At 43.0% G+C, this 21988-nt stretch overlaps 2 protein-coding genes across 3 annotated transcripts in view; one reads left to right on the forward strand and one right to left on the reverse strand.

Annotated features, from left to right (window-relative positions):
• Positions 1 to 12038, reverse strand: part of LOC145355493 (uncharacterized) — a 91083-nt gene extending 79045 nt beyond the window's left edge. Inside the window, exon 1 of one of the 2 annotated variants that reach the window (XM_080207671.1) lies at positions 10820 to 12038. Coding sequence is in view for 1 of the 2 variants with exons in the window: in XM_080207670.1 (XP_080063796.1) it covers positions 4200 to 4269 (70 nt within the window). In the remaining variant the exon portion in view is untranslated. Of the gene's footprint in view, positions 1 to 4199; positions 4311 to 10819 lie in introns of those variants that run through there. The other variant, XM_080207670.1, reaches the window with a different exon arrangement.
• LOC145355495 (ankyrin repeat and SOCS box protein 13-like) overlaps positions 4346 to 21988 on the forward strand; it is a 50066-nt gene continuing 32423 nt past the window's right edge. The window contains exon 1 of the mRNA XM_080207676.1: positions 4346 to 4434. Coding sequence (XP_080063802.1) covers positions 4407 to 4434 — 28 coding nt within the window. The 5' untranslated portion in view covers positions 4346 to 4406. The remainder of the gene's footprint in view (positions 4435 to 21988) is intronic.

Below are 21988 nucleotides of genomic sequence, written 5' to 3' on the forward strand. Positions count from 1 at the left end.
AAATGAAATAGAAATCCCCCACATCTTTGTTTGTTTGTGGAGAGTCCTAGAACATTCACCTGATGATACAAGACACTCACAATACAAGCTAGCCCAGTAATACTGCTCAGAGGTTGCATTTTATGAAGGAAGCCAACGAGTTATACCTAGCCAAGATACAGTCAGCTTCCACTTTTAGCACTGCAATCTTTGTAGCCACCATCAAGACAAAGAACCCATTTCACACTTTGTGGGTATATCTGCTATTTTTAGTAAGTTATATATCTATTCACAGCTGATTAAGTCGCATGGTGCAAGATACCGCAAAAGGCCAACTCATTAAGAACAAATGGTAGGTCACATCACTGCCAAACTCAACGGATCAGGGAAGGACTGGAAAATCCTGGCAGTTTAGGGACAAGTAATTCATCGCTTGACTCACATTCTACAAAATGGGAATGTGATGGAAAGCCTCCACCTGCCCGGACAAGTGCAGCTCCAACTGCACTCCAGTAGCCTGGAGGAGAACTTGCAGGTGGGTGGTGTTCCCATTTATCTGCTGCCCTTGTCCTTCTAGATGGAAGTGGTCATGGGCTTGGAAGGTGCTGTCTGAAGCTGTTTGGTGAATAGAAGCACTGCAGCAATTCGCCAAAGATCCTTAGAACTTGAAACATATCACCATTTCTTCACACACCGGCAATCCCTCCCTAACAGCATTATGGGTCTACCCACAGAACATGGACTACAGCAATTCAAGAAGGCAGCTCGCCATCACCTTCTCAAGGGCAACTAGAGATGGGCAATAAATGCTGGCCAATGTTCCATGAATGAATAAAAAAAAGCTTGATACCATCTAGGGAAGAACAGCCAGCTTGATCGCCATCCCATCGACCACCTTCAACATTCATTCCCTCAGCATCGGCACACAGGGGCAGCAATGTTTGCTATCTACAAGTTGCATTGCAGCAACTCACACAGACCCCTTCAACAGCACCTTCCAAACCACCTAGAAAGACAAGGGCAACAGATGCATGGAAACACCACCACCTCCAAGTTACACATCATCCTATCTTGGGAATAGATTATTGCTCCTTCATTGTTGCCCAGTCAACTTCTTGGAGCTCCCTACCCAACAGCATTGTGGGTGCACCTACACTATGTGGACTGCAGCAGCTCAAGATTGCGGCTCCCCACCAGCCTCCCAAGTTCAAACAGTGATGGGCAATAAGTGCTGGCCTAGCCAGCAATGCCCACACCTCATGACTTTTTTAAATGCCAGTATTTGGAAGCTCAAAGTATTTATTGCAAATACACATACATGTTCTCAGGTTACACAAAGACTTAGCTAGATATTGGGCAATAAATAGTTTCTCAGTTTGTAGGGGATGCAAGCTCCACTTGCAAGAGTGACTGGTGACGCAGAGTCCAAGTGCAGCCCCGAAATTTATAACATTTATTTCCAGTTGTATCAGTCAATTTTTCATTCCATTTAATTTTTTTGCTTCCACCCTGGTTGGAATAGCAATACACTGAATGAGAAAACAATTCTGACCATTCCTTTCCCTATCCTTATTTACTATTAGGTAATTAAAATCTGCAATCATACCTCCATTGGTGATACAAATTTTTCACCCCAAAAATTTCATCCTTAATTTTCAATCCATTGTTCATAGAATAATAGAATCTCTACAGTGAAGGAGACTATTTGGCTCATCGAGTCTGCACTGATTACAATCCCACCCAGGCCCTATCCCCATAACCCTACTTACTTACCCTACTAACCCCCTAACACTAAGGGGCAATTTAGCATGACTAATTAACTCCACCCACACATCTTTGGGGTATGGGAGGAAACCAGAGCACCTGGAAGAAACCCAGGTGCTGTTACTGTTACGAGGTTGAAAGATTTCTCAGTTCAATCCATTCCTCTAAGGCAATTTCTCTACTTAAACCCTACACTGTATGTTACAACATCTCCAACCAGTAAGCCTACTCCCTTCTCCAATCCCATCCTGTTAGAGGTCTTACACCATGGTACAATCAACTGCCATCCTAATCTCCGTTACAGCGGCAAGGTCACAGCGATTAAAATAGAAACTCAAGACATAGTGCGATGATTCAAGTTCCACATTATGCGCATTAACATACCACATTAGATATACAAAATAACTTGCACAGATGGAAGTATTTCCTCCCCCTTTTCAGATTGTCCCTTTCATGTCCTATCTGATGCTTCAAAGTGCTTACAGTCAATGATTGCTTTTGAAACGCAGTCACTTGTTTTCTAGGCAAATCCAGAAACTGAAATGCCAACAAGGTCCACCACAATAATGTGACATATAACTGGTTAATTTGCTTTTGGTGAGGCAATTTGAAGGACAAGTGTTGGCTTCCTGAACTGACAGACAGGGATCCAGCTTAACATCTCATCTGAAAGATGGCATCCCTGCCAATACAGCACTCCTTGATTTTGTGCTGCTGATTATGTCCTAGAGTGGGGCTTGAACCTTCTGACTCGTAAAGCTGCCACTGAGGCAACCTGACAATTGTAAGTCATTGAAGACATAAATAGGATAGTACTAAGCAAGTCAACTTTGATTAGAGAATTGAAGACCAAGTTCAAAATTGGTACGTCTCACTTATTTTTCTAAATTTTGTCAATGAGCTACAGGTGACACTGAGCATTTACTGCCCATTTCTAATTGCCGGTCAGAAAGTGGTGGGGAGTGTTGCTTTGAATCACTGAAGAGGTGGCACGATGGCCCAGTGGTTAGCACTGCTACCTCACAATGCCAGGGGCCTGGGTTCAATTTCCGGTTTGGGTCACTATCTGTGCAGAATCTGCACATACTACCCATGTCTAAGTGGGTTTCCTCCAGGGTGCTCCAGTTTCCTCCCACAACTCGTTAGGTGAAATGACCATGCTAAATTTTCCCTCTGTGTACCCGAACAGGTGCCGGACTGTGATGACTAGGGGATTTTCACAGTAGCTTCATTGCTTTATCGCAATATAATGTAAGCCTACTTGTGACACAAATAAATAAACTTAAGTTATATAGTGTAGGTACACTCACAACGCTGTTTGAAAATGAGCTCTTGAAACAGTAGTTTAGACAATTCAAGTTTCTGCACATTTTATTGCAAATGGACTAACTAATCCTTGCATATGCACACCTATGTGGGTTTAAGAAATGGAACTTTTTTTCTTTACAGTGGCTTATCTCCCATAGGAAGTGAAGACCAACATTAGTTTTCAGGTGAATTGGATGGGCACTGACATAATCCAGTCCTTGTTTATAAAAACAGTACATTTTTCTGATAAAATTCCTCTCTCTACATTCCCAATGAAATGCATCTGGGTAAACCTGTCACACTGTAACTCTATACACTTCCATCAGAGGTAATGCAATAACTTCACCTATGGAGGATGGTGTCCAACCCATTTATTACCAAGTAATAGAAGCATCAACAATAAGCTCAAAGAGTAAGTATAACCCAAGATTTTTAAATGGTTGTTCCTTTCTTAAAGTTACAAAGCTAATGTACAGAGGGGACAGGGCAAGCCTTTAATCCACCTCCTTGCTTGCTCCAAAAAACAATTCAAATTGAATCCAATTCATTGTTCCCATGAGACATACACCATCCAAGCTGACAAGAACATGATCCAAGCTGACAAGACACCGTACCTGACCTTGGGCTTGAACTGACACTTGACCTTAACCGAGCTGTTAACCATAACAATGACGGAATTCATCCAACCCTCCCCTTTATGAATTAGTGGGAAGAGGGCAAGAAGGGCATGTGTTACATTTGGCCAGGATTCCCAGGCACCGTACGCTCCTCCAACACTTGCCAGCGAGAACGGAGAATCTGACACTCAGCCTAAATCTCCATTCACTGCAGCGGGACCAGGGAATCCCAGCTGTGGGCGAATTCTGGCCAAAGTCATCTGCCTTGATTTCACCGAATAACTCAAATGTTGCACCCAAAGTGTCGGTTTTAATGATTTTCAGAAGTGGAATCGTTGATACACCTCTGGTGATGATAAAAAGAGAACCACATTCCTGACACTGAGGTACGATGTAACTTTTTTTTTCCCCCTTTCAGGCCTGTCACAGCTAGCTCGGTAGGGAAGAAAAACAGCCCAATGTTCTCACTGCTGATGGGCAAGAGTACAAATAAAGAAAGACATTGGTGTCTAGGGATTGGGGAGGACTCACCTGAGGAAGAGAGACCCCGGCTGGGGGAACATGGCTGTTCACAAGTCGGCGACAGGCGAGGAGTAGACATGTCTTCGTCCTCGGAGGGGGGAGAAAAGTTTATATTTTGGTGTGGCGGAGATTTTTAATTTTTAAAATAAAACCTCCACGTGAGGAGAGTCCGGGACAGAGAGATGTCCTCAGGAGAAAGCTGCTGGCACCGGCGACATGTCCCGGAGGGAAGGGAATCACTCAGGTAGGAAGGTGAGGAGGAGGATTGGGTTGGAAATGACATTACATTTCTTTAAAGGAAGAAGATCGCTTGAGGAAACTTCCGCGCCGTGCACGGCGTGCGAGCCTGTTGTCGGTGCGGCGAGGCGGAAGCGCTGCGGGAGGAAGGGGATAGAGAAAGGGAAAGCTTGCCTGCGTAACTGAACATGGCCAGAGGAGGAGGAGAGAGAGAGAGAGAGAGAGAAGACAGGACTTCCTGAACTCACTCAGCTAGGCTGACTGCTGGCCCCCAGCTCACTTTCCCCCAGCCCGCTGTCCCTGAAGGAGAGAGCGAGGCCGGACTCTCCGCTCTCGGCGACACCTGAACTTTTGGGGTTAAGCCGGGAGTTTGCAGAAGTGAGAGGAGTTTGCAGACGGGAACTTCCTTCCCCATTCGCCGCGGCTACATTCTATCCATTGGCGCTGACGTTGCCTTTTTTTTGCTGCTGCTACATTGTGTTTATCTTCAATTGGGCTTCGGAGGATCTCGTCACAATTCCCCCCGCCCTTTAATCTCCATGGTTACCCACCCCCCCCCCCCCAACAAATACCACTCTGCTCGGAATCTCACATCAGTCCCTTCCTGACAGTGTATCAGCTTTGTCACCCACATCCTCCCCAGAGTTTTTCATCATCCATATCCTCCTCATAGTGTATCAGCTTCATCATATCCTCCCCATAGTATATCAATTCCATCATCTATATCTCCCATAATGTATCTGTTTCATCATCCATATCCCTCGTATTGCATCAACTTCATCATCCATATCCCCCAAAATGTATGTTTCATCATCCATATCCCTCATATTGTACCAACTTCATTATCCATATCCCCCATATAGTATGTCTGCTTCATCATCCATATCCTCACAGTGTGTATCAGCTTTAACATCCATATCCCCATAGTGTATCAGCATTATCATCCATATCCCTCATACTATATCTGTTTCATCATCCATATCCCCCATTGTGTGTTGGCTTCATCATACATATCGCCACATTGTATATCAGTGTCATCATCCATAACCCTCATAGTATATCTGCTTCATCACCCATATCCCCCACAGTGTATAGCACCATCATTCACATCCCGCATAATCATCAACCATATCCCTCCATAGTATATCTGTTTCATCACCCATATCCCTCCATAGTGTATCTGCTTCATCATACATATCCCCACATTGTGTATCAATGTCATCATCCATAACCCTCATAACATATCTGCTTCATCATCCATATCCCGCATAGTGTATCAGCGTCATTTTCCATAACTCCCGCGTAGTGCATCAGCTTCATCATCCATATCCCCCTCCCACCAATGGTCAACCTTCACACAACAGGGAGGGAGGAGAGACATCTTTTCATGAAGCCAAATTTATACCCAGAGTAGTGTGGAGGAATACCAAAGGAAATAGTCAGCCATCATGAATATGATGGGCTGAATGGCGTCCTGTGCCCTGCTAATACTATGGATGGAATTTAATGCCACCCACCCTGGCAGGTTTGGGGGCAGGGAGGGAATTTATTTGGGCAGTGGGGTGGCAGGGACCCCTGCCTGCCTCTTGCCCCAATTCATACTGTGGCGAGAAAGCTCATGGACTGTCTTCCCATCCCACTGCCAACTGAGGCCCTTAACTAAGCAATAAATGTCCACTTCTGTGCACCCCATTGGGTTCAGCCATTATGTGCATTGGGGAGACCATTAAGTGGACATTTATTACTTAGTTAAGGGCCTCAATTGGCGGCGGGATGGGCTTCTAGTATGGCGAGTTCTCTGCACCCCCATTGGGTTCACCCATCATGTGCAGTGGGGACACCATTAACTCACCGTACTAGAAGCTCAAAAAACCGTGGCTGGAGGGGGACCTTCAGACCCTCATTGTTCAACACTCAGTAACTGATCGCGGAACCCAACATTGGGAAGGGTGGCCCTCTGAGTCAACCTGTGCCCTTATTGCCAACCTTCCTTGCCCTCCCCACAATACCCCTCTCTCCATCAATCACATGTTCAGAGTTCCTCTCTAACCGTGGGCCTTAAGTGGGCTCCTCCATAGCATTGCTGAACAATGCGCAGCTGCTGATCTCTATCAGTGGATCTCAGTGTGCCAGATTCCCCTGGGATTCTTGATCCTGGGAAAGTCCCGCCTTTGTCCTGTTAAGTGTCTGAGTGGCACTTAGTTCAATAGACCTTCCTAAACAGAGATAGAACCATAGACATACAGTGCAGAAAAAGACCATCGGACCCTGTGAGATTCCCACCCACGCCCTGCCCTCTGCCCTATCCCTGTAACGCTACACATTTACCATAGCTAATCCATCTAACCTACACATCTCTGGACACCAAGGGGCAATTTAGCATGGCTAAACCATCCAGCCTACACATCTTTGGACAAAAAGGGGCAATTTATCATGGCCAATCCACCTAACCTAAATATCTTTGGACACCAAGGGGCTTCACATCTTTGGACACCAACTTACCGTGGCCAATCCACCTAACTTACACATTTCTGGACTGTGGGAGGAAACCAGAGCACCCGGAGGAAATTCATGCAGACACGGAGAGAATGTGCAAACTCCACCTAAACAGTTTCCCAAGGCTGGAATCGAACCCGGATCCCTGGCACTGTGAGGCAGCATTGCGAACCACTGTGCCACCAAGTTGCCCAAAAATAGTTATTCCCTGATCAGTCTGTGATAACTTGAATAAAGGAGATTTGTTGTGCAATAATTTGAGAGTTTGAGTGTCTTTGTCCATGTGTCAGTTGACCTGAGTTTGAATGCAACACTGTTCATTTACTGCAGAAAATCACATGCTGCACTTTTGTTATTTTTTTTGTTATCTTAAATGTTACAATGCTGATATCACACTGCTAATTAGTGACTAGAACTTGAAACAGCCATCATTGGTGTAAGAAAATTGTCTCATTAATGTTTACATAGCAACTAGCCTTTGCATTTTAAATCTTGTCAGGAGTTTTCATTATATTTTATCTCAACAGGAGGCAAGGTTTGTGAACAAGAGTTGGCAGCAAAATTCTTTATGTACAAATATACATCCACTTATTCAAATTTATTACACACAATAAATATACATCATAAGGCCGGTGACAAAACGCAAGACATTCTTTGTCATTGAAATACCTTTTGAATACAAAATATTTTTCAGAAGAAGTATAGATGTTTAAAATCTGAGATGATAGCTGGAAAAGTTACAGCAGACCTGTCAGAATCTGTCCGAGTAAGATAAGCTACCTCTTCAGGAGGGAACAATACAATAATCAAAACGGAATGTGGAAAAACATCCCAGGTTCTTCTTTTGATTTGTTTTGATTTATTGTCAGACGTATTAGTATACAGTGAAAAGTATTGTTTCTTGCACGCTATACAGATGAAGCATACCATTCATAGAGTACATAGGGAAGAGGGAAAGGAGCGGGTGCAGAATATAGTGTTGCAATTATTGATAACATGTAGAGAAAGATCAGCTTAATATATGATAGGACTATTCAAAAATCTGATGGCAGCAGGGAATAAGCTGTTCTTGATTCGGTTGGTACGTGTCCTCAGACATTTATATCTTTTTCCCGTTGGAAGAAAATGGAAGAGAGAATGTCCTGGATGTGTGGAGTCCTTGACTTGTAGTTTTTGCAGCCTTGCTCAGAGCAGGAACCATACCAAGTTGGTTCATTCCTTTCTGCCATTCATTTGGTCTGTATTGTAACTCCAGCTATTTGGCACAGTGGCACAGTGGTTAGCACTGCTGCCTCACGCAGGGACCCAGTTTCAATTCTGGCCTCAGGTCACCGTCTGTGTGGAGGTTGCACATTCTCCCCATCTCTGTATGGGTTTTCTCTGGGTGCTGTAGTTTCTTCCCACACTCCAAAGATGTGTGGGTTAGGATTAGTGGCCATGCTGAATTGCCCTTTAGTGTCAGGGGATTACCAGGATAAATGAGTGAGGTTGTGGGGATACGGCCTGGGTTAGATTGTGATCAGTGCAGACTCAATGGGCCAAATAACCACCTTCTGCAATGTAGGGATTCTATGATTCTACGTGTACCCAAACATTTGTATACTTTTCCTGATGGAGGAAGGTGGAAGAGAGAATGTCCAGAGTGCGTGGGATCCTTGATTATGCTGGCTGCTTTTCCTAAAGCATCAGGAAGCATACAATGAGTCAATGGATGGGAGCCTGGTTTGTGCAATGGACCGGGCTACATTCACAATCCTTTGTAGTTTCTTGTGGCTTTGGTTAGAGTGTGAGCCATACCAAGCTGTGATATATCCAGAAAGGATGTTTTCTATGATGCATTTGTAAAAATTAGTGTGTTGCAGCGGACATGTTGAATTTCCTTAGCTTCCTGGGAAAGTAAAGGCATTGGTGGGCTTTATTAACTATAGTACATCAGCACACATCAATGTGTAGGCAGCGGGTTGTGTTTTCTGACCCATTGTCACTGAGAAAGAATCCTGAAACTTCATACTTGACTGCAATTGGCTGTGTCTTTTCCACCATGTGAACTGCAGTGGGTGAAGGTGAAAACCTACATGCCACAAGGGCAGCTACAGGTGGGCAATAAATGCCAGCCTTGCGAGTGAAACCCATATCCATGAAAAAAAATCAGTAAAAGAGACCAGTTCCCTTCAAGACTTTCACAGATGCTATGATGGTGTTACATCTCAGGTTGCCCAATATAGCTGTGTTTTGGTCTATAAGTGGAAAGCCTGGTCTACCAGACATTAGTTTGCTATTTCCAGCTCCAGGTAAATGGGAGATTCCAGGAACTACAATGCATTCCATTATCAACGGAGTCACCACTTGTTCCAGGATTAGTTGGGGTTAACCTGGTTTTTGTGGATCTGTAGAGTGAGACTGAACAAATGAATGAGGCAAACAAGAATGTAACATTGAGAACACCAAGTTTACATTAGATCGAGCCCTCTTCTTCATTAAGCATACAACATTTCAGGCAGAATATTTCATTCCATTTGAGGCATTTATTATGAAATCATATTTGCGATTTTTACATTTAAACAAGCTGAGATGTTGAAATGTTTAGCACCAGCGAGTTTCCTGCTACAGAAATTTAAATTACCTTCCTTCTTAGCTTGCTTTCTGTTCTTGAGCATAAGATCTTTTGATTTGGGGCTGCATAATGGCACAGTGGTTAGCACTGTTGCCTCACAATGCTAGGGACTTGGGTTCGATTCTCAGTCTGGGTCACTTCACTGTCTGTTAGCACATTCTCCCCATGTCTGCATGGGTTTCCTCTGGATGCTCCGTTTCAGAATCCAAAGATGTGCAGGTTAGATTGCTTGGCCATGCTAAGTTGCTCCCTTAGTGTCAGGGGAACTAGGTAGGGTAAATAATAGGGTTATGGGGATAAGAGTCTGGATGGGATTGTGGTTGGTGCAGGCTCAATGGGCTGAATGGCCTCCTTCTGCACTGTAAGATTCTATGGTTTATTGCCCAGATTGCAATCAGGAAGAAGCAGCCTTCTCACTTCCAAGATGAAATCATCTATGTGACTGTCTCTTGTGGTTTACCTGCTGATGTAAATAGCAGATTTCTTTGGGTGTCGTAAGTATTTTTTCCCCAGGTGATATGAAGACATAAATATTAACATAGAAAGTGCCACAAATAACTACAATTACAATTAGAAATCGTAAACAACAATGCATATTAGTCTTCGCCAGAATAGGCTGACTTAATCATATGCATGGGTAGCCTACAGATTTAAAACAGGTTCTCAAAGTGTCATGAATCTGTGGAATTCACTATCTTAGAGTGCAGTGAATGCCAGGATATTGAGTAAATTTGAGGAGATAGACAGATTTTTAACTAGTAATGGTTAAAGGTTTATGGACAATGGACAGCAAAGGTGAGGTTGAGGCCAAGATGAGATCAGTCATGACCGTAATGAATGGCAGAGCAAGCTCGAGGGGCTGAATTGCCTACTCCTGCTCTTCATTCTTATGTTCTTTCATAAACTCTACCACCTTTATTGTGTTCCCATTTTCTAGGTGGCTCTGTGATTAGGAACAAACTGTGGAAAGGGCAAATAGCAACCTGTTGTTCCAAGAACATTCAATATTTACCTATGGTTTCTGTGATCTATCACTACAAAGTAATCTAACTGTGGAAGATATAATGCTTAACTCAAGATAGTTATTTTGTTGTACAGAAATTGAATGTACCTAAAAAAGACATTGTGTTGAAGATTTTTGTCTTACACTCATCTGGACAATCACAAGAATACCAATGTTTGGGGAAATAACAATGTTGTTTCAGCAAAACAAAATTAGTGTCAGCCATTTGCTGATGTATTCCATAAGGTAAAGCTTTCGGAGCAATCAGAGTCAAGTTACCTGGTTTAAATCTCGAACAATGCTTGGCAGCTCACTGTCAGTCACCATCAACTGGTGCATTCTCCACGGCAACATGTTCACCAATCAGAATCCACTTACTAACCAACAGTATCTTCTTCTCATACAATGTAACGTCATTGCTTCCCCTGACATTGGTATTCTTGCAATTGTCATGAGAGCAAGACAAAAAGCTTCAACAATTGATATTTTTTAAAGCAATACTTAACTCAAGTTAATCCACCCATGAAAATGACAAAAGTCTGAGATCATATGCTTGACAGCCTACCAAGTATGTGGCCTAGATGGGTATTAAAATTACTGAGATAGCTAATGATTTATCAGTATATAGACTCATCATTTGACAGTTTGAGTTCTGTCTAGCTTGCATAGAAACCAGCCACCATTATTTAATTTTTTTCACAGACAGAATTACTGGTTAGGAGCCATGCCTTTGAAAAATAATTGAGCAAAATGGGTTTTCCTTTACTTTGAATCTGTTGCTATGCAACAATGACGGTTCTGGTCTTCACCTAACAGCTATTCTGAAGCTGAATATTGAACCTCATAAATCAGAACTAACTGCGATTGAAAAGGATTTTGTAATTTCTGTACTGTGACCATTCAGATCTAAGGATGGTTTGGTTCATTTGTAAATTATAGGGTGTAAAGCATTTTGGAATATTCTGTGGTCATGAAAGTTGCAGTATGAATGCAGGGGTTTTTTTTTGGAACAGATACAACATTGGGAGCTAATGAACAATGAGTGAATATAAGAAGCTAAAGTTACTTCATTGAAGTAAAGGAAAAAAGAAGATTTGTGTTTAAATAGTGATGTTCATGACCACATCCCAAAGAACTTTATAGCTAATTAGGTAGTTCTTATTTGAAGTAGTCACTGTTGTAATATAGGAAGTATATATATCACTTATATAAATGACATATATAAGCACCATTCCAATCGATGTAGCCCACCAAATAAGCATTAAGAACATTTGTGCGCTGATCTCTCCTTCAAATTGCAGATCCTGACTTCCCTCTTTAAAGTTTAGAGATGATTTGGCAGTAACATGTTTGTTCCTAAGGCAGTGCAGAAACAAGTGTTACTAATGTGGCTTCCTGAAAAGAACTTTGGTTCATATTTCTCAAATTTTGTAATGAACACAAGTTTTTGAACTTCCTGTTCCTAACTTAGGCCTTTCAACGGATATTTCAGTTGTGCCAGCATCAAGGGCCACTTACATAAATGAGTTCTTGCATCCTACAAACCCAGTTCAGATCTTACATGTGTCTTACCTGATAAAGTAACATAGCCCTGAGTTGAAAAAGAACGCCCCAATTGTTGTGCCTCTTCACTTGAAATCTACCACCAAGTCACTGATTCTATCAAGTTTGGCCTCTAATACTGTGTGAGAATAAGTGTTAATAGCATGAGCTGTTGCAATGGCTGTGGTCCAGACTTCTTCTCAAGTTGCGTCAGACTGTCTACATCAGACATTTAAATCAATGGAAGGGAGACTATTACGATATGGCTTCAGATCTTAACTTCACATCACATTTAAAAACAAACCATTTTTTTTAATGTTAAAAATGCCACTGTGCTTTATTTCTGGATGGTGTGATGTTCATATAGGAAACTCCATGTCAAAGACATGTTAGCTTGAGCTAAGGTCCTTTTAAGAGTCGCCAAGGGATAGCAGATCTTGCAGAGCTATGTCACGGCTGTATAACAATACTGTCCATCCCACACTCTGCCCATCCCACATTGGGCCCATCCTATACTGTGCCCATCTGGCACTGTGCCATGTGTTGAAGCAAACCCTTTGTTGCTCCATGGTATTCCCCTGCCTTTTCAGTTGCTCAGATTCTCTGATGACATCTGACTCTGTTCAAGTCGATTGAGGATGAATTGGCTGGTGGTGTCGACGAAATGTTCCACAGTGTTCACAGAACAGGTTTCTGTTTGCTGTAAAGGCTATTTGGACCATCAAGTCTGTACCACCGTTTCTGCTCCAATGAGCCTCCTTCCACCCCATTTTAACTAATCCTCCATAGAACCTCCATAGAACCCCTACACTACAGAAAGAGCCATTCAGCCCATTGAGTCTGCACCAACCTCGCTAAATATATTTAAGTCACGGGTAGATAGGTTTTTGATAGACAGGGGAATTAAGGCTTATGGGGAGACAGCGGGAAAGTGGAACTGATCCGCTTCAGATCAGCCATGATCTTATTGAATGGCGGGGCAGGCTCGAAGGGCTAGATGGCCTACTCCTGCTCCTATTTCTTATGTTCTTATGTTCTAACCACAATCCCACCCAATCTCTACCCCAATATCCTCCATATTTTGCCTACTAATCTCTCTAACCTATGCATCTCAGGACACAATGGGCAATTTTAGCATGGCCAATTAACCTAACCCACACATCTTTGGACTGTGGGAGGAAACCAGAGCACCTGGAGGAAACCCACACAGACACGAGGAGAACGTGCAAACTCCACACACAATCCTATCAGCATATCCTTCTGTTCCCTAAAAACATCTTATTTCATTTGCTTCAAACTATTTCAGGTGAAGGCAAATTCTACATTTGAACCTGCATTCTCTGAGTAAAAGCGTTTTTCTTGAATTTTTCGAAACTCTCTTTTATTTATGGACCCTAATTTTGGCCCTTGTCACTGAGATTGCTCCTAAATTGACACATCTTGTTGCCACATTTCATCTGAAGCTTCTACTGTAGCCAACCAAAACTGAGGAAATAATGCAGCCGCTCTCTTAACAGGCAGCTGACACTTATCCTGGGGGGCTTTGACAACAGAATTAGAGTGTTCTCATCAGCAATCATTGTGCAGCATGCAATCTTGCCACACAGAAGGAAGCCATTCATCTGATTGTTCTTGTGCCAGCTGTTTGAAGGAATTATCCACCCCTCCTCCCCCCACTCTTCCCTCATAGACCTGCAATGTTTTTGTTTTTTCTTTTAAAGTTACTTTTGAACCAGCTTTCACCATCCTTTCAAGCAGCATATAATCCATGGCCGAATGACTAATGCATTTGAATTGAGACATTGAAAAGCTCACATCTGAAGGATATTCACTAACTTAAGAACATAAGAACATAAGAAATAGGAGCAGGAGTAGGCCATCTAGCCCTTCGAGCCTGCCCCGCCATTCAATAAGATCATGGCTGATCTGTCGTGGCTCAGTTCCACATTCCCGCCCTCTCCCCATAACCCTTAATCCCCTCTCTTATCAAGAACCCATCAACCAGCTTCTTAAAAATATTTAGCGAGGCAGCCTCCACCACTTCAACGGGCAGAGAATTCCAGAGATTCACCACCCTTTGAGTGAAGAAGTTCCTCCTCAACTCCGTTCTAAACCGCCTCCCCTTTATCTTGAGGCTGTGCCCCCTAGTCCTACTGTCTTTTTTGAGCGGGAAGAGTCTCTCCACCTCTATCCTATCCATCCCATTCATCATCTTATACGTCTCAATGAGATCTCCCCTCATTCTTCTAAACTCTAACGAGTACAAGCCTAGTTTATTCAGCCTCTCCTCATAGCTCAACCCCCTCAACTCCGGTATCAGCCTAGTAAACCTCCTCTGCACTCCCTCCAAGGCCAAAATATCCTTGCGCAGGTGCGGCGCCCAAAACTGCACACAGTACTCCAGCTGCGGCCTCACCGATGCCCTATACAGCTGCAGCAAGACCTCCCTACTTTTATATTCAATCCCCCTCGCTATGAAGGCCAACATCCCATTCGCCTTCCTGACCACCTGCTGCACCTGCAAGCTGGGTTTTTGCGACTCATGCACAAGGACCCCGAGGTCCCTCTGCACCGTCGCCTGCTGCAGTTTTTCACCCCGTAAGTAATAGTCCTTCCTACCATTCTTCCTACCAAAGTGGACCACCTCACACTTGCCAACATTAAATTCCATTTGCCATTTCCTGGCCCATTCGCCCAGCCTATCTAGATCCTTCTGCAGACTCTCCACACCCTCCGCACAATTTGCCTTTCCCCCAATCTTGGTGTCATCAGCAAATTTCGACACCCTACACTCGGTTCCCTCCTCCAGATCATCTATATAAATGGTAAATAGCTGAGGCCCCAGCACCGACCCCTGGGGCACCCCACTAGTCACCAACCGCCAATCCGAATAGCACCCATTGACCCCCACTCTCTGTCTCCTATTTGACAACCAATCCTCTATCCACGCTAACACCCTACCCCCAACTCCATGTCCCCTGACCTTCTGTAATAACCTCTTGTGAGGTACCTTGTCAAATGAACTGTCGGGAATGAGAGTAACTTGTAGTTCTTCAAAGCATAGGATGGTTCAATGCTAATGGAAAAAGATGAAATTAGAGCAATATGGAGTGAATACATAGACGAGATGCACAATGATGACTTCTTCACTCAAAGGGTGGTGAATCTCTGGAATTCTCTGCCCGTTGAAGTGGTGGAGGCTGCCTCGCTAAATATTTTTAAGAAGCTGGTTGATGGGTTCTTGATAAGAGAGGGGATTAAGGGTTATGGGGAGAGGGCGGGAAAGTGGAACTGAGCCACGACAGATCAGCCATGATCTTATTGAATGGCAGGGCAGGCTCGAAGGGCTAGATGGCCTACTCCTGCTCCTATTTCTTATGTTCTTATGTTCTTAAGGTAAGGTGGACATCATCCACGTATAAAGACATTGGCTCAGAATGTTTGTGAGAAAAGATATATCTGGTGTTAAAGAAGATGAGGAGTTGAAGAACAGAAAAGCACTGGGGCAAGAAAAGAGATCACTGAAGAGTTTGAAATGTTTGGAGATACACTTCATGTCCCATGCCACCACTGAGAACATACCACAAAGTTTCTGCAGACATGGGATAGCCAAAGTCCTGGTCTCTGACAATGGCACTGCTTTTACTAGCACCGAGTTTCAGACCTTAATGCACTCCAATGGAATCAAATGCATTCGGACAGCACCCTATCACCTGTCATCAAATGGGTTGGCTGGTAAGGCGGTGCAGACTGTTAAGTTCAACATGAAGAAACAAGCTGCAGCATCCACAGAGACCAAACTGGTGCAATTTTTATTTGATTACAGGTCTATTCCTCACACAACAACGGGAATCGCTCCAGTGGAATTGTTATTGGGATGGAAACTTTGGACAATATTAAGTCTACTATTCCCAAAGACTGGCAGGGAGGGTGGAGTCCCAACCAGAGAACCAGAAGAACTATGATTCCACATGGACAGAAAGGATGTTCAACATCAGTGACCCAGTCCACATGAGGAACTTTGCAGATGGCCTCTGTTGGGTTCCCGGGATCAGAACAGAAAACATGTCGCCCAAGTCTTATAAGGTCTAAGGTCAGGGCAGAATTGTCAGGAAGCAGCTGGGCTATCTCAGGAATAGACAGCCTGAACCAGTTCAGGCCTCACTACCAACCATGGGGACAACCTCTGCCAGCGCCAAGCAACGACTAGAAGTTGCCTTCATCACGTCCCATGCCCTTCCAGGTGGTGAGGACACAAATCCCAAGATGGAAGCAGAAGAAACCATGACGTCAACTGAGGCAAGACGTCAGAAAGAACCAACATCAGTGGCTTTACTGCACTCCCTTTGGAGGCAAAGGTCTCTGATCCGCTTGACCTCCATGATCTGGGCCTCCCTCCAGTTGACCCCAGGCTGATGGCAAAGCGGTGGAAAAGACCTTCCCATTGGGGTGTGGGTGATTCAGGGGAAGAAATAGACTTGAGGAGGGAGGGATATTACAATAGCCACGGGGCATCATCAATGGATCGTCCTGTGGGCCTCAGAGTATGAGCTACCCGATTAAACGAGTGAAGGCAGCCCAATAGGGAAAGAGCAGTGGTAAGTTTAAAACCAGCTGGCTCCACTCAGGCCAGCAGTCAAAGGTCTCAGCGGCTGACCTGTACACTGCAGCCACTGAAAAGTACGCATGTTGCAAATAAAGGATCTTGGCGATGAAAGACTGGCCTTGGCAGCATTATTTACAGTCTGGTTAGTGATGAATTATGGATTGGAGTATTGGAAAGAGGAAGAAAATCAACAACTTTGAAATGTCGGATTTAAGAAGGATCCAATGAGTTAGCTGAGTGGAGAAAAACACTGACAAAAAGTATTGAGTGAGGCCAGAAGAACAAGACAACTCTTGAATAATATTAAAAAAGACAAAGGTTCTTTGAACATGTTATCCATGCTGAAAGCTTGGAGTTGCCTAACAGAAGAATTAATGGAAGAAGAGCAAGAGGTTGACAAAGCAGGATACAGCTCAACACCATTAAAGACCAACTTAACCAGAACTCCGACAACCAGATCTTCTATAATTTCTATGATTAGAATGTTTGCAAGACCATGGTCACCTATTGCCACTCAGCACAGTACTTAAACACTGACAATCCCAAATTGTAAAAACCCATTCCATCTCCCTTTTGGTTCTTTTGCCAATTATTTGAAAGTGGAGGTGTAATAAAACATAGATGGGGCAGCAACAAAAATCCATAATAATATAGTAGCAGGTTAATAGATTTTAAAAACTGATACTTTTTACCGTGGTTGTGACCTATTCCCATATTTGAAAGTGAGTGAACAGACAATTTTATTCTATGATCCATGTTTTTCTCTATGGCATAATTCTTCTTTTAATGAAGGAAGCTAAGCAGTATGGTGACACAGTGGTTAGCACTGCTGTCTCACAGTGCCAGGGACCCAGGTTCGACTCCCGACTTGGGTCACTGTCCTTGCGGATGCTCCTGTTTCCTCTTACAGTCTGAAAGACGTGCTTGTTAGGTGCAAGAGGTCATGTGTACCTGAACAGACGCCAGAGTGTGGCAACTGGGGCATTTTCACAGCAGCTTCCTTGCAGTGTTCATGTAAGCCTACTTGTGACTAATGAATAAATTAACTTTATGTATGAATTCCATATTTCATTCTCAAATCTAAAATGAGACATTTGTATAAAAGGTCAATAAACTGTAATTTTAAATATATATTGTATGTATGGACATAATAAATAGATAGGAAATGGTTTACTCACCCAAACAATCATCTGCCATTTTGTTCTGACCATATGTTGCTGTCTTGTGTAACATATTTCTCAATCGTCAGGGTGGTGTCCTTCACCTTACTTTTGTAAGGCTGGCAGGGACTAACAAGAATGTCCCTCCTTAATTTCAGAAGGTATGCTGTGTAAACTGCCGATCAGATTACATCAGTACAGAATTCCAGTTTGATCTTGTTTGTAGGGATGTGAATTGGGAACATTTTTCTCAGGTTTTATAATGACGCTAATGAAAAAGAAGTTAAATTTTAACAAGAGATGCTCTGGAGATCCAAAGATTTGGCCATGCCTTTCTGCCACTAATTTCCAAGCTCTCTGCCTTGTTCTATGATTTTGGTGATGGGTGATTGTGTCCACTAAGCAATATTTAATCAGTTTTTTGCTAGTTTTCTGGCATTAGCAGAGATGAAACTCTGTTGCCTCTCTGTAATCTCTGATTTTCAATGATAAATTACATTTCTCTTACTTAAGCTTAATCAGTAATTTTTCAGTAATTAGTATCTTTTTCATGGGTCTTTTCTATTCACACTTCTATTTTTTCTAATGTTGAACATAAACAGGAAAGGCATTCCTCTGGGGAATTTGATACTTCTTGGCACATATTAAGCGGAGTACATTTTTTTAAAACTTAAAAAAAGAGCTTTTAAAATACTGTGTTCCAGAGAGCTCAACATTCAAAGAACTTAACTTTTGCAGCATTACAGGTCCATTCAGTGTTCTGTATGTATTTTATTCTCTTAGTTCCCCTTCCTTTTCCAACAGTCTAGGAGTTAAAATTGATGATTTCAACAGTTTAACAGTTTTAGTATTGTTTGCTGAATGGCATTCACCTCAGAATAGAAAGTTGTGACTGGCACTGAAAACCCCTTTAGTCAGTATCACCATATCATAAAATCCCTACAGGACAGGAGGAAGCCATTCGGCCCATTGAATCCATACTGACCACAATCCCACAAGGGCCCTATTCCCACAACAGCACACACTTACTCTGGTAATCCACCACACACTACAGTCAATTTAAGTGGCCATCTTTGGACTGTGGGAGGAAACCAAAGCATCTGAAGGAAACCCATGGGAATATGGGGAGAATGTACAAACTCCACACAGTCAGTGACCAAGGCCAGAATTGAACCTGGGTTCCTGGCGCTGTGAGGCAGCAATACTAACCACTGTGCCACCGTGCCATCCATTGGAGGGCAAATGTATAGCCTCATAGATTAATGGAAAGTGGGACTGTTCCAGCAATTCCCCACATCCATGTTTCTTGATCTTGTGGGCAAATTGAATAGTCACTAATAAATCCAATGAGAAATACAGGAGAAACATTTTATCTAGGGAATTGTTGGAATGTGGAACTCGCTAATGTGTGGAAAGTTTGGATAAAAAGCATGGGTGCTTTTAGCGAAGATTTGATAAACACAGGGGAGAAAGAAATGTTACATTGATAAGTAGGAGGGAGGTGCATATTCTTTTGAGCATAAACACAGATACAGGGGGTGGCTGGCCTGTTTCTTTGCTGTAAAAAATGTGAAGCAACACTGGTGTTTCTTCTTTAAAAGCAACATTGCAAAAAAAAAGCATGGGAACAGGATTGTCACTTTGCCCTACTGCCTACCAATAGTTAATTGAGTACAGAGCTCAGGGAATAACAAGGGGAGTGTCCTCTGCACACCCAAATACTTGTGCATGCACATGATTGATCTGAAGGTACAAAGTTGGCAGCATGTTGCACAATAGGATGTGAGGACAGATTCCTGATCTCAACTGGAATGTGTGGGGAGGGGTGAGAAGGTTTAATTCTGAGAGACCTGAAGAACTGTAAGCTAAAAAGCAAGATAAATAGGTGTACTTGATCTCCCCTAAGGCCCTGCCACAGGTTTTAAAATTTAATGTTTATTTATTAGTGTCACAAGTAGGCTTACATTAACACTGCAATGAAGTTACTGTGAAAAACCCCCTAGTCGCCACACTCCAACACCTGTTCAGATACACTGAGGAAGAATTTAACATGGCCAATCCACCTAACCAGCACACCTTTAGGAAGGAAGGAAACTTACAATCAGAGGAAACCTACGCAGACATGGGGAAAATGTGTAAACTCTGCACAGTCACCCAAGCCAGGAATCAAACCTGGGTCCCTGGTGCTATGAGACAGCAGTGCTAACCACTGTGCCATCATTGCCTTTGGTACAAGTACAGGGCAATATGTCAACATGCTATTGTTCTGTTCAGTATTTGATTACTTGCATTAATCTATTGTGCAATAATATCACTTATTGCTCAACAGTTTTCCTCTTTCATTCTGCCAGGGTAGGAATGCCCCAAGTAAAGAAAAAGCCACTTTTAACATCAGTGTAAATGCCAGTGTGAATGAAAAATGGGTTTAACTGGATTGCTCTTTGAAAAAGCTAGCACAGACTTGATGGACTGAATTGCCTCCTTCCATGCTATACAAGTACACGATGGTAACTGCAACACCAGGAACACACAATTCGGGTAGATCAACCACCTACCTAAACCACTTGAATTATGCCATATTCTTAGATTTTATTATTAATTCTCCAACTAACCATTAGCTCTGCTTCAGTCTGAAGGGTACATGACTGTTTTAAAAATGGTGAATTTGAAAACTCCTGTGCCCTGTTGTTGCTAAGTGGAGCAATGGGAGGGAAACTGAGATTGTGCAGAAATGGTACGGTGGCACAGTGCTTAGTACTACTGCCTCACAGCGCCAGGGACCTGGGTTTGATTTCCACCTTGGGTCACTGTCTGTGTGGAGTTTGCACGTTCTCCCCATGTCTGTGTGGGTTTCTTCCAGGTGCTCTGGTTTCCTCCCACATTTTGAACGATGTGCTGGTTAGGTGCATTGACCTGAACAGGTGCCGGAGTGTGGAGAATTTCACTGTAATTTCATTGCAGTGTTAATGTAAGCTTTACTTGTGACTGATAAGTAAACTTTAAGTTGTCTTTCAAGTTTTATTCCGTTGTAGTGAGAGCTCCCTCGGTTTGGTTTAAAAAATACAACTTGCCTCGGGGTGGTCAGACATACAAAGATAGTTTTACACGCACAAGCAATCCTTCTTTGTCACGCAACTTCATGTAATTGTCAGTGGTGAGCGTTTAGAGGTTATTCAGCTGGTAAGGAACATCCAACACAACTGCATGCATGTTCTCCAGTCAAAAAAGGAGATCACTGGGCATTGTTCAGTGATCTTTACAAGTGCTTTCTTTTCTTTCCCAGATAAACAACGATCACTCTTACAGAGACTGTACAGCCGTCTCTGCTGATTCCACAGATGGTAGTATCCAACTTGGGGTTTCACGGGCAGAGGCTGGGTAACACAGTGTGGGATACTCCTGGAACTCGCTCCCTAACTGCATTGTGGGTGTTTCTACACTACATGGACTGCAGTGATTCAAAAAGGCAGCTTACCATCAACTTCTCAACGGTAATAAGGGATGGGCAATAAATGCTGGCCTTGCCAGTGATACCCACATCCATAAATTAATTTTTAAAAAGATGCTTTTGTCATTTCAGTTCCTCTGGACTCACTTTTTATATATTTTCTTGTTCTATTGCCATGCCATTTTGCCTTAAACCTTCAGCCCTTTTATCATTTACTTGTTTGTTTTCCACTGTCATTGAGCTTCCCTGCCTGCCAATAATTGTGCTTATGTAAAACCTGCAACATCTGCAACTTTTTCCAGTTTTGATGAAAGACCCTTGACCTGAAACATCTACCCAGATTGTGTTTTCAGTGCTTGCCTCTGACCTCATAAAAAGCTGCCCACTAAGATCTAATGATTTCTCTGCGTGGATTTCCCCTTCCTCCATTTCAGTTTGTCTTTGGCACCATGTCTCTGGCATCACCAGGCATCCAGCAACAGTGATGTCATCAAACAGGCTAAGCAGCCAATTACATTGAAGAATTCTCAGATAGCAAACCAGGAAGTAAATTGTACCATTTAATCATTCTCCTTTGGAACAGAGTTTTTTTTATTTCAAACATGATGTGCATGACCCACATGATCTGCATGAGTTATGGGTCATATTTGACCTCCCAGTTGGGCTTGTTGAATATGAGCTTCTTGGGGACT

This window comes from Carcharhinus amblyrhynchos, chromosome 19, assembly GCF_965287045.1.
Source record: "Carcharhinus amblyrhynchos chromosome 19, sCarAmb.v2.hapA, whole genome shotgun sequence".
Lineage (NCBI taxonomy): Eukaryota > Metazoa > Chordata > Chondrichthyes > Carcharhiniformes > Carcharhinidae > Carcharhinus > Carcharhinus amblyrhynchos.